Genomic DNA, 13,254 nt, shown 5'->3' on the forward strand with positions numbered 1-13,254 from the left:
AGCTGTTGTGTAGAAGGCTATCATATTACCTACAATCCAAGAGATAAAGTTCAAGTTTTCTCCAAAAATTGAGAGAAGTGCATACAACTGCCAATATCTAATAGGCGAAATAGTTACTTCTGTCACCTTTCTTAATGAGCAATTAAAAAATATCCCTGGATTTGCTGCGGCGAGACGGCAGACTGGTATGCAGGACCAAGGCTAATGTCAGTAATCCATCCAATGAAACTGAGCATGTAAATGACATAATTTACTATAAATGAAACAAGGCTGGTAATGCTGCCCAGCCAGAGTGCTTACAGGCATTTTCTCCCCCGGGTGCAATGGGCACAGCTGCAATGCTGGCCATCGTCTAGTACAACAACATGATCATTGTTTATTTATAGTCATTCTTTCGTAGTGTTTTATTCTCACGATAAATCATCTTGGAAATCTACTGTCAGTAATCCACATGCTGTATTTAGATGTGCTAGATCAGCGTTTCTCACACCTCTCCTGGAGGACCCCTTGTCCTGCATGTTTTAGATCTCTCCCTGCTCCAACACAGCTGATTTAAATGATCAGTTTGTTATTAAGCAGCTTCAGGAGTTCATAACGAGTTGATCATTTGAACCAAATGTGTGGCGTGGCCTGGCCTGGTCTTAATGTCTTATGTGTAAATTTTATCACATACATATCAGAAATAGAGACATTTTGGTTGGTGCTAACTTCTTTGATGGCAGACGTCAAGGGTGTTTAAAAAGCTTCCAGTGTCCACTATTAGGCAGCTGCAAGAAACGGAACTCTTCTCTGTCAGGGTTGGCATCGTATTGACCGATCTGCATGTCCTTTCCCACAATGCACTGACACACTCATTGAGTTTGTGTTCTTATAATCATGTTGCCAGTTGGAACATTGACTCAAGTCAGTGACACAAGGACACAAGTCACATTGACTCATCTTCGAAATGTCATTATCTCATTGAGAACTTGCCAATGCGAGGGACATCTGCGTTTTATTTTGTTTTCTGAAGACAGTAAGGATGCATGTGAGAGATAGCTGTATGTTTTCATTTTTCTAATAGCAGCTGAGCTTTAGTGGAACCTCTGATGCACACATGTGGGAAGGGTGTAAATGATCATCATAATGTGGATGAAGCCCACCTGCACATGGGAGTGGATCACCCCACTTTTTGGTTATGTGCAAACTTCACGTTAAATCAATGTCAGCTGACACCACTGCCCTCCCTCACTTCCCAATGTCCTCTTTTCTGATAAACCATTGTATTGCAGTTTGACCGTGCAATACCACAGTGGGTGCTGGGTACCCTTGGGCGTTGCTTCATATATTTCTGAAAGAGCCGGTAACTTCTTTACAGTTTGTAAATACATTGATTGGGAGGAACATGATGATCTCAGATACTGGCAGAGTGTGCTGCGCCCGGCTTACGAAAGGCTGCTGCTTTGGGGAAGTGGCTGTACTAGGTACAGCCCCAGAGTGTGCAGCATGGTGAATACGAATAGGCATAGAGCTGGTATAATAAAGGTGATGGGAGGCTGGATTAAGGCTATGACGCCACAGCTCACTGCACCCAGATCAGTAATGAGGAGCAGGCTCTCTGGGGTAGGTCGTCATGTTTAAATTTTATAACTGTATTGCTACATTATGTCCCCAGTCACAGACACATTAAAGCACCAATAAATCGCCATGGTGCTTTCTTTCGCATTAAAAACCAATAAAATAACATCCTCTCAGTTTTTAATGGCATAAAACAGGTAAAATGCCACAAATGGTAGCAATTACTGGACAGCGATGTTTTATTTCTCCCCCTCATCTGGTTTTATTCATTTTCCCCCTCTCTCAAATTCTTTCAGAAGGATGAGCACAAGAACACACACACACACACACACACACACACACACTCAAGCCCACTCAGCAGAAAATGGATCCAGCCGGTCTTTAAAAGTCTCCACAACGTCTAAAACATCCGTAGTCAGAACAATAAAACATTGAGGTTAAATCTGGAATAGCGTTGTCTCTCATATGGGTTTACTTGTGAGGATTTGTTGTACATCAGTCTGTGACTTCCATCCAGTCTCTTGTTATCTTTTTACTTTAGATTTATCGCAGATTTAACTTCTTTCAGCCAGAGCATGGCTTTAATAGGAGCTCTACAGTGAGACAGAAGTTTTGCTGAGTGAGTGTGTTATGTGTTTGGGGTCGCTCCGTTTCTGTCCCACACATACAAACATACCCACACACACGGAAATTACTTCACAGCAATGTCAAATTACAGAAAATAAATTGAGACCAGGTGAAATGGCTTTTGGACATAGTAAGATATTAAGTACGATGTCAAAGCTATGAAATAACACAAATGGAATTATTCAGTGACCAAAAACTTCACTATTTATATTTGTCTGAGCAACAAATTTCAAGAATTTAAGCATAAGTCATTAGATAAAAATGTCTTTGAATGCATGTTTAACGTTATCTTAATCAGGTGTTTCTAAACTTTTGGATGTTCTGTACAATGTAATACAATATGTAGGATAACATTGTAGGTACACTCTAGTGGGCACAATAGGCGCGATTAAACACAGACACGCATTGCAGCGACTGTAGGCTTACACAGAGAGCCTGTAGCAGCTCCTTAGCGCAGTGCAGTGATGGATTAGCCCCAGCAGCTCCGTGTGTGATGTTTCCACATGGAACAGTGTATGCATAGCACGCCCCATGCACAGTGTCATAATTAATCTACCAAGATGAAAACGTATCATATCACGGGGCGAAGTGCAAATCCGCTTTCCTCTGCAGCTTGGCTATTAATGCAGAATTTAAATTTTAAGATTCCCCCTTGAGGAAGGTCCCGGTATTTTGCTTGATAGATATTAAAGAAGATGTAATTGAGGGTTTGTTGGGGGGGAGGGGGTAGATAGTGGAGCATGGGAGCACTTTGAAGCCGCCTTTAATAAAACATACAGTCGGCTGTGTTTTTACAAGGGCGGGCGGAGGTTGCCTTGGGAAGGCGCAAGGGGCGTCCCGTCCCGGCCTGGCTGTGCGGCGGGGCAGCAGAGGGCTCAGCCAAGAGAGCAGGCAGGGGGCGCGATCAAAGGCTTTAACAGGGGCTGCTTTCAAACCAGGGTTAATTAATGACCAGACCTCAGCGCCTCTGTGGAAACCTCGACCTACCACGCACAATTAAATCTAATTCTGCTTTAATCATATCAGATTTTAGGCACAGACCAGCATTCTGCGCTGTGCTCCCACCCGGGGGTGTATGTGTGAAGGAGCCGAGATCACAGTACGCACAGTGGAGAAAAGAACACAGACGCGGTGGGATTTCTAAGGGTCTTCTGTTTTCTTTACTGTTTTCCTTTAGAGCTGTAAATAGAGTGAGCCGCAGCATGGAGTTTGGGCTCAAATTGCTTTACTGAAAAGCGTAAACTGTGTTATCTGTGTTCTTTTGTCACCACCAGATTGCTGCCAGGTCTCAACGGTGGAAGGTTACCAGCAAGGGTTAATTAATGACTAGGCCATGTTACCTCAGTCCACTGAAAGTAAAAGTCTTTAATTATCATTCAGTGTTCAAGGGCACCTGGGATTCCCTGGAAAACCAATCCTAATCCTCAGAATTGATAATAGAATTGCAGTTTAACAGTCAACCAAGCACTTTCCTTAGGTGTAGTGTTTTTTTATAGGCAACTAAATGAAAGGGACATCTTTTCGAAATGATGTACTGATTTCTCTCTTGCTTAGATTCCTGCACCTCTACAAAATAATTCTCTAAATTTCTCTCCAACACCAATCCTAAAAAATCATTTTACAAGATTCAGGCAGGTATATATACTCACACACAGAGTGGCTTTGTACTCACTTGTCAAGACTGTCAACACTAAAGCGCTTAGTAACAGGAAAGTGCCTGAAACCCTGGAGTCATAATCACTGCTCATAAAACGAGGGCAAAAATCACAAAAAAACAAAGTAATGGTTTATCGGCAGGCACCCTCATAATCTCAGGTGTTTGCCTAAACACATTTACAAGGCATGCTCATTACTGATGGCAGAGTACTATCTGGGATACAAACCTGGGGGGGGGGGTTGAAGAAGGACATTCAAACATGGGAATCAAATTTCATGCTGAATTTGTGTTGTGTTTGCAGGCATTCAAATTATCAGGCATTCCCTGGAGCAGGGAGGGAGAAGTCCTTTATATCCTGTTGTTGTTGTTGTCTTTACGGTCCCGGGTTCAAAAGAAAGCTTTTCTCATAGGTGTCTATTTAAGGCCCTGATCTCTCATTTTGGCTGTGAACTGTGAACTGCAAGCTGATCTCCTCTGCGGGGGTGACAACGAGACCTCCGGTTCCTCACCACAAGATCTTCCTTCCCTCAGAGGGCATCCTCTATCCACCCCTGGAACTCACTGTTTCAAAACAGACACAGTGATTATATAAGCTGAAGCAGGGTGATAGCAGTTGCGATAAGTAATGATGAAGATGGTTATTAAATTAGCAATTAAGTTTGTGCGTGTGTGTGCGTGCGTGTGTGTGTGTGTGTGTGTGTGTGTGTGTACCTAAGTGTTAGTTAGCATGTGCATGAGAGAAGAGGTCTAATTAATCTTGCGCTCTCAGGGTGCTCTCTGTTTGTCTCCAGATGATTAATATGGTGTCTGTGTTGCTTCTTGTTCCCCTGACGTCCTCTTTAATAAGCCGGCTCAGAAACCGGCACTCTCAGCGGACAGATTGGCTGGGGGCAGACAGGGGCTTTCGGGGAGTTTTGGAATGAGGGGTGAACTACAATGAGCAGCCAATTAGACCAAACCTTTTTTTTTTTATTATTTGGGTTGATGGCAAATCAGAAAAATTAAGTCAGCTTTAATCCCACTGTACAATCCATTCCCTATCTGTGCTGTTATGAGCCTTTGCTTGTTGTTGCTTCACATTTGAGGGCAGTTCACTATAAATATACACATTTAAGGTTTAACATGGTGAATGTAATGTGTATAATTAAAATTATTCTAAAAGTTTTCGGTCTTTTTGTTTTGGAAGTAATATTAAATCTGTCATTTGGGCTTCTACTGGGTCCAGAATGTTTTTCCTGCTAATATAGTTATTATTGATCAACTGAGAGTGCAATTTCCAGGTGGACTTGAAGTAAGTACTTCTTACCAGCTTACGACTGCTTTTTACTTTGTCTCCTGGTGCCATTCAGGGATGGAAGCTTTCTCTTAAGTGCAGCTGTGGAGTCCAAGAATCTGAACCTATAAACTGATGTCCCACATCCTTCTCCTGTTCTCTCTGCTCTCAGGGTCGCGTCTGCGCCAGGAGGACTCCCCTCCCCGGATCGTGGAGCACCCCTCCGACCTGATCGTGTCCAAGGGGGAGCCGGCCACCCTCAACTGCAAGGCGGAGGGGCGGCCCACCCCGACCGTGGAGTGGTACAAGGACGGGGAGCGCGTGGAGACGGACCGGGACGACCCCCGCTCCCACCGCATGCTCCTGCCGAGCGGCTCCCTCTTCTTCCTGCGCATCGTCCACGGGCGCCGGAGCAAGCCGGACAACGGCAGCTACGTCTGCGTCGCCCGCAACTACCTGGGGGAGGCGGTCAGCCACAATGCCTCGCTGGAGGTCGCATGTGAGTGCTGCCCTCTTCCTTTATCTTTGTCATTATCGCTGTTGGTTCCTCTGTGTTGTTATCGAGGGAAACAGCTTGGTTATGTTGCGTAGCAAGCTCCAGTGTCCATTCACAGCCATCCTCTCCCGTGTGTTCACTGACTTGCACTGCATGATGGAACCTGTTAGGATACATGTATATGCAGGTGGCCTTGGCTCTTGTGAACAGTGCCGTTGAGCCATGGGGAGGGGTGTCTGTGTGCCGCTGTCCTGTGCTTGTTTACCAAGGTGGGGGCTTGCTGTGGAGGTGGTCAGTCATGTCATGGCTGAGCACTGTGATGAGTGAGCCACCACAAATCAGCAAAGAAAGCAGTGGCCTAATATTGTTTGTTTTGTTCCTGGAGGCTGATGCTGACTTTGGGGCAAATTAGTGTTACAACCATGTATTTTGTGTGTGTGTGTGTGTGTGTGTGTGTGTGTGTGTGTGCGTGTGTGTGTGTGTGTGTGTGTGTGTGTGTGTGAGCACGTGTGAAAATGTTGCTAATTTGGGTTATACCCACATTAGGAATATGGCTGTTTCAGCCTTCCTCATTTTGTTTCTGTCACACAGTGTTCTTTTAGGCGTAACGCCTGTTGGAGAAAAAAGAAAATACTTCATGTCTTCTGCTTCTAAAAGTTGCTTTTATAATACTCTGCACTGAATATTTTGTGAAAAGAGATACAGCATTTATTTTAGACCAAGGCTGCTTGGCAGTAGGATGTGTCCTTCGAGGAGAGAGAATCCACACTGCTCTGCCACTCGTACTTCCGTGGCTTTAGACGGCGCTGTAATGACACAGCCGTGAGCCGGAGATTCAAACAGAACCATAATGACATGGTCTAGAGCCTGAGAGTCAAAATGAACCGTAATGACACGGTCCTGTGCTGAATATTCAAACAGCACCGTAATGACACAGTCCCGAGCCTCAGGTTCAAACGGAGCCATAATGACATAATTCCAAGCCTCTTGTCGTGGGCTACCAGGGCTGGAATCCTGCACCACAAAATAGTCAGAACTATACAGTAGCTGTAAGTTCTTACAAAGTTGTGTCTGCACTTGTGTAAACTTAAAGGGAAGAATGTTTGGTGACTGTGTTGAATGTACTGACTGGTTCACAGCATTGTGAGAGTGATCTGGTTTACACAGCCTCTTGCTTGCATGCATGCTTATAGCATTCATTATTTACTTGATGTGTTAGCTGATTTTCACTGTGTTTTACTGTGATATTTACTGTACTTTCATCATTTTGAATTTCCTTAGAGATACATTCCTAAAATGTATTCTTTTAAATGTACCTTTTTAAATTATTATAATAGCTGAATTTGTCAAGGATTACAACCATGCAGAGTAAATGGGTTGTGTTCCAACTCAGTTGAACTTAAAATTATCTAATGTGATGAGATGTGTAATGTGAGATGAATGTGATTATTTCTTTCCGCATTACATCGTATGATGATTGAGCAGTATAGATGAAAACTTTTCTGCCATGTTTCCCAGTTCAGAATATTGAAAAATATGTAATCCCACGATCATAGACAGTACTTGTTATTGTTTTGCTGAGAAAAGAAAGTACATAAATAAGAGGACAGTTGTCCTAAGATTACCTTATATACAGATATGTGAAAGTGAGTCTCTAAGCAGTCAGTGACACTGGTATATGTTCATGCCCAGTTATTTCTTATATCCTCTATTTTAAATGCTCTCTGGCTTAACCGGAAATGATCCCTATATCCTCATATAAGAATATTTGTTCTGCTTTTGCTATCATGGAAAAAGCATTTCCATTTTCTGATTTTACTAGCTTTTTGAACTGTTTTGATAAGGAGCTGGCTTTTTTACGATTAGCCCACACGTAAGCTAACTGTAAGCTTAGTCTAATCCTTGTTTCAACAGCTGGGGGTTGTTTTAGTAGGCCAGTGGAGTTAACCTTTTTTTTTGGCTTTTTCAGGCTTATCTTTGACTACAAAAGTAGTGTAAATCTCAACCTCTCTAGACAAACGATTCCAGGACCAACAATTCTGTTAATGCGTTTGAAAGCCTGCATGTTATTATGTGCTCTGATTCTGAAATGACTGAGAGTGTAGTTCAAATATATTAAATATATATGTTCTAATATGAACTGTGTACTGTACTGTGTGTATGCATATGTATGTGTATATATGTATATATATATATATAGCTGCTGTTGCTGCAGGTGAATGTGTTCTAAACAGTTTGACGCCTATATGAAAATAAGAACGGCGATATGACAAATACGTGATATAAGATATAAGATGTCAATGCATATGAAATTATGAACTGAAAAATAGACATAGAGTAGTTGTTTTTGTATCTACCAGATGCTGTATTATGATTATAAAAATATTGCCTCTTTTATTTGTGCGGGTGTCTGCATACATTGTTTCTACATGATGTTTTCACAATCTGTGGATGAAATGACATGTGAAGGCCTGATATTTTCACATTTTATATTTGTTTTGGTTGGAGATGCATCTTCACAGTGCGATAACAAAGACCAACAGTGGCGCTTGCTGGACCCAGCGCAGTGTTGACAGTCCTTTGGCTGTTGGTTGTGTAAAGCGTAAAGCTGCATTTGTGAGACACAGAAAAGCCTGTTTTTCTTCTCTCTTCCGTCCCTTTAACTGTGAGCTGAAACATCCAGTGCGCAGCTGAAACAACAGGGCACAAAACGTTTTTCATCCATGTAAAGAAAAACAGGAAATCTTGACTCGGAGGACGTCAGAAAAATGCTTTCAAGTTTTGGGGATTTTCAGGTTAACAGCATGTCCGGAGTTATACCTGCTGGCTTCTGACACTGCATGGATCGTGGTGACGTACGGCCACACAGACACCATGCACAGGTCAGGCATGCAAGGTGCGCTTCCTAGCCGTTTGTGTGGTATGAATGTGTTTTTTTCATCAAAGCTAATTTCCCACAACCAGTGCTTCATACAGACGTCACCAGATCTAATAACAGGCTGCGGCTGGCGTTTGATTTGTTCCTGCAGGATCAGCTGTACTGCTGCAGAAGCGGTCTGCTTCGGCACTGCACTTCTCCTGGTGGGCAGATGGCTCTCCACTTTGTTCATTCTCCCATTCTTTTTCCTTAATGTTTTTTTTTCTTTCTTTCCTCCACTTTCCCTTTACTCTCCTTACCTCTCTCCATCTGTATGTCTTCATACTTTTATTTATGCTTTGGATCACTTTCTTTGACTTTTTGAGATTGTGTGGTGGTGTGTATGTGAAGGAGGGAGAGAGAGAGATAGAGGGTGAGAGAGAGTGGGGGAGGAGTAACACTACAGAGAAAGGACCCCCCCAGTGGGCTGTCTGCTGAACCAAAGGCAGTTGTCACTCAGCAATAAAAGTTGTTTGCAGACCCCTCCAAACACTCGACTGTGTCTCTCTCTCACAGGAGACCTCTTGAACAGCAAACTGACATCTGGTGCCTCGTTTCAATGTTACGCCAAACCTCTCATTCCACAGAGCGTGCGTGCGTGTCCAGACTGTAGCCATCCACTGCCCCCATTCTCAGAACCCCTCCCACCATCACCTCCATCTTCTGAAACTGAGAGGGCCTCGCAGTCAAGCCGCACAGAGTAGAATGAGCCGCTCGCTAGCCGATTTGTGCTTCATTGCCTTGCTACAAGTGTGCCCTGATTCACATTGCATGCTGTGTGGTCCTGTGGCGCTGCGGGAGGAAAGCACTCCGACTCTCCCGAGAACCCATCACTTCGTTCGCTCGTCTTGCGCTCATTCAAATTCTCACCGCTACTGTAATTGAGTGGTTTTAAGCGCGGTAGCTTTACAGAACGGAAAGTGACAGCGTGGTGATGCTTTGGCCCTGCCTTCTGGGGTCATGGCGGGACCCAGCTCGTCCTTCCTGCTGCAGCTCTGTGGCGGCGGCTGGTCTCTGTCACGGGAAACCGGTGACAGCTCCCAGTCTGCTCCGTAACAGCCAAACATGCCACACCAGACATGTGAGAAACTCATGGAGTGGCAAGGAAAAAAAAAATAGATGATAGTGGATAAGGGACTGTAATTTTAACCGTATGCAGGTTCAATTCCCAGGCGAGGTACTTCGTTGCTCCCTTAACCAGCATAATTAACCTCAGTTTATTCAAATGGAAATACCCAGCTGTGTGAATAGATAATGTGGAAAAAAAATAAAAGCTATCTCAGCCCTTGATAAGGGTGTCTGCCTATTTTGATGTAAAAAAGAAGAGGTGATCTATATATTAACTAATGGGTTAATCTAAGAATAAATTAATGTCAGTGAGATAAATTCCTATGTAATTAAACCAATGAGACAAATTCATAATTCATTAAAAAACATCTTCAATGGAATTGTCAGTGTTATATAACACATCTCTGGGACTTTTACCTGTACCAAACAGATTGTCTCTGGTCGAGGGTTCCACTTGTGGGCCTGCCCTCTGTTTGCCCACAACGCACTGTAAATCATGGCCCCACAATCCCAGCTGCCCAGGCTCAGCCTGCTGCTGGCTCGGCTCTGTGAGCCCACCTGTCAGAATATGGCAGGGTTCCCTAACAGCTCAGTGGTGGTGGTGTTATGTGTGTGTGGTGGGGAGTGTTTATTTGTGTCTGTGTCACGATGTTCCACCTGTTCACATAGCGCCCCTGTATTTTTAACAGGTGTCATTTCCTATTGATTCCTGCTCAGCTCAGGGGTAAACTGCCTGAGGCTCCTGTTAAAGAAGATTGAGAGAAATAAAAAACACCCAGTTGTGTGATAGCACTTCTGTTCTCAGTTTTATGGGGTGAAAGATTCATTTAGCGTCTGTACCTCAGCTGTGTCTGCCGCTGCCTTCAGTGAATGACGTGCAGTCGCATGTGTGGTGTTTGTGTGTGTTTGCCTCCAGGTCAAGAGTGTCCCCAAGAGTGAAGTTTAGCAGGGTCAGATGCGGAGCTCAGCCTCCTTTCATTAATCAAGTTCAGTGTTAACACAGTGTGGGTTAGCAACTCTCTGGGGCCTAACTTCCCTGAACCCTGATCAACGCCTTGAGTCACGAGGGAGACCAGGCATGACAGAGGGTTATCATGGGACGAGAGGGAGGGGTTAGGGGTCAGACCTGGCAGGAGGTCACAAAACACTGGCTTCAGATGCTTTTCTGGTCATTGGCAGGGGCAATTGGAGTGGACAAAGGTGCTACCACCAAACAGGAAAGAGAAAGCACAGAGAGAGGCATGTAAGGCCAAGGAAAAAGAGGATGAGGAAGAGAGGTGTATCAGGGTGTATTTTTGAGAGTGAGGGTGTGTTTGTGAGAGTCAGAGCATGTCTGTGACAGTCAAAGTGTGTCTTTGAGTTTCAGGGTGTGTTTGTTGGATTCGGGGTGTATCTGTGAGAGTCAGGGCATGTCTGTGAGAGTTGGAGTGTTTTGTGTGTGTGTAGTCTTCATGCACTCCTTATGTTACATTACATGCATTCAGCAGACACTCTTATTGCGGTCCTAGTGTTTACTTCTATGCTACTGTTTGAATAGTACCTCGTGAATGGCCTGTGTTGGATTGATTTGTCACATGGTGCATTTCGTGTCCTGCTGAAAGCGTGCGAGGAGGTCTGAGGAGCTGATGCGGGTCAGTCACGCTGGGGTTGATTAGCATCTGATAGCCTTCATAATCAAGGGAATCACCCTTGCACCAGAGAACACAGCTTTCACTGTCTCTCCTTTATTTCTGCCCATGTATGTTAACTACCTCGGGGTTCAGAGTGAAAGAAGGACAGGATCTTCTGATCATGAGGTCTGAGAGTTCATCTGGCGTTTTTCCTCCGCTGTGTTTCCCATTCATCTTAATTAGATTAACATGGGTCAAGATTTGGGAGGAAACTGCACATAGGGCTCAACAAGCTTTTAGCCATCCCCTCTTTAAGGAGGAGTGTGGATAGTAAGAATGAAATGCCTTTCTGTCACACCTTTCATCCCTCTCTACAATCTGAAAGCACTGTGCTGTCAACGGGTGTAATCACCTCAACCACCACGGACATTTATCTTTGGTAGGTGATAAATGTTGGTGGTGGTTGGGGTGACTACACTTGTTGACAGCACAGAGCTTTGACTCAGGTAGTGTCTGTGAGAGTCGGGGCATGCTGTTTTGCTCTAGAATGCGTACCACACATTGTTTGAGATGGAAAGAGTATATTTAGCCAGAGAAACGGGGATGATTAGATGGCCTGACTGACAGAGCCAGACTGTAAATATGGCCAGGACACCAGGAGACGCCCCTTATCTTTGTCATCTTTGTCATAAGTTCCTCTGTATGCTTAATGACCGCTGTGGATACCTCAGAGTTCAAGAGACAATGTCTCCCCATTACTACAATGGGACTTTAGACTCATACCATGCCTGGAATGGTCCAGTCACACCATTTCAAGGAGGAATGGGGTTTTCTCAGGATGTCTCAGATCCAAACACTATCTGAGCCCAACCCCACTAGAATTCAGCCATTTTATGTTTATTATTATGAGCTTGTAAGACGTTTAATTTCTTTTAATACTTTTTTATTGGCCCTCATGCAAAAAACTTATTTACGTGTGTGTCTATCGGTGTGCGTATGCGTGTTCACGTGTATGCCTCTGCGTGCGTGCATGTGTGTGTGCTTCTGTATGATTTACCCAAGAGTGACCTCTTCCCCCCGTGTCTTGCCTGACTTTCAGAGATGAACTGTTCACTTCCAGTATGGGTCCCTGAGAGACTGGGACGTGCCCTCCAGATGCGTGCGTGTTTAAGCCTGCTCTCTTGGTCCTGTCAGACCGAGTGCAGGGATGCGGCACAGCCCTCAGTAAACCCAGGTTAAGCCTCCGCTCCCAGACCTTGGCTCTGTGAGCGGATCAGTGACAGCACAGGATGGAGGGGATTATGCTGTTTGGACCTTAAGAGGCGAGGGGGATTTAAGGCTGCATTTGTCAAAAGTTGGAGCTGTCAGAGGTGAACTTTTCTCAATTTCTTCATCGTCTCTTTTTTTTTTTTCTTTTCTTACCCTGCGGTGGCCACTTTTTGACACTGGCCATTAGATACAGTGGCTGGGGCGTTTATATGCTGTCAGTGTTCCTCGAATCTAATCAAAGTAGGTCTTAATATCGAGTCTCCCCATTAAATGTGTCACGTCTGCCATTTCTGACACTTTTCCTCTCCAGATGAGAAAGCAGTTTTGAAATCCCCTCAAGTGACTTTCTTGGTCCTGTTGCTCTCAAAGCAGTGTGAGGAATTTTGAAGAGGGATTCAGGCTGTGGGTTTGTTAGGAGATCTGGGGAAGCAGCCTTGCCTACATACCACATTCTGAAGAATTAAGTAGATCCTTTCAGCAGTGGCACTGGCGTAAACAAGGCTCCTGCGAGAGGCAGAAAGCTTCAAACTGTGCTCCTCTAAAGCCCGCAGAGGTTAGAGTTTAACAGGAAGTCATGGCCTCACACTGGGCTGGTGAACTCTAGATGGCCCCTCAGTATGGGTGACCGTATGTGAGCGGAACCTCATTTTCAAGATGATCTTTTGACTCCTGATTGAACTCTGAGTCTGAGTCTCCTGTGTACTTGGTGATGTCTTTCATACTTAGCTCTGACTAACCTTTTTATAAGGCCCTTGCTGTGCCTCTGGAAAGTGTAAAGTT

General features: G+C 44.4%; 1 protein-coding gene across 2 annotated transcripts in view; it reads left to right on the forward strand.

Annotated features, from left to right (window-relative positions):
• The window catches only part of LOC118774221 (roundabout homolog 1-like), a 121,854-nt gene that overhangs the window by 20,577 nt on the left and 88,023 nt on the right, over positions 1-13,254 (forward strand). For both annotated transcript variants that reach the window (XM_036523399.1, XM_036523400.1), the window contains exon 2: positions 5,287-5,613. In XM_036523399.1, the coding sequence (XP_036379292.1) occupies positions 5,287-5,613 (327 nt within the window). The remainder of the gene's footprint in view (positions 1-5,286; positions 5,614-13,254) is intronic.

This window comes from Megalops cyprinoides, chromosome 3, assembly GCF_013368585.1.
Source record: "Megalops cyprinoides isolate fMegCyp1 chromosome 3, fMegCyp1.pri, whole genome shotgun sequence".
NCBI classification, from domain to species: Eukaryota; Metazoa; Chordata; class Actinopteri; order Elopiformes; family Megalopidae; genus Megalops; species Megalops cyprinoides.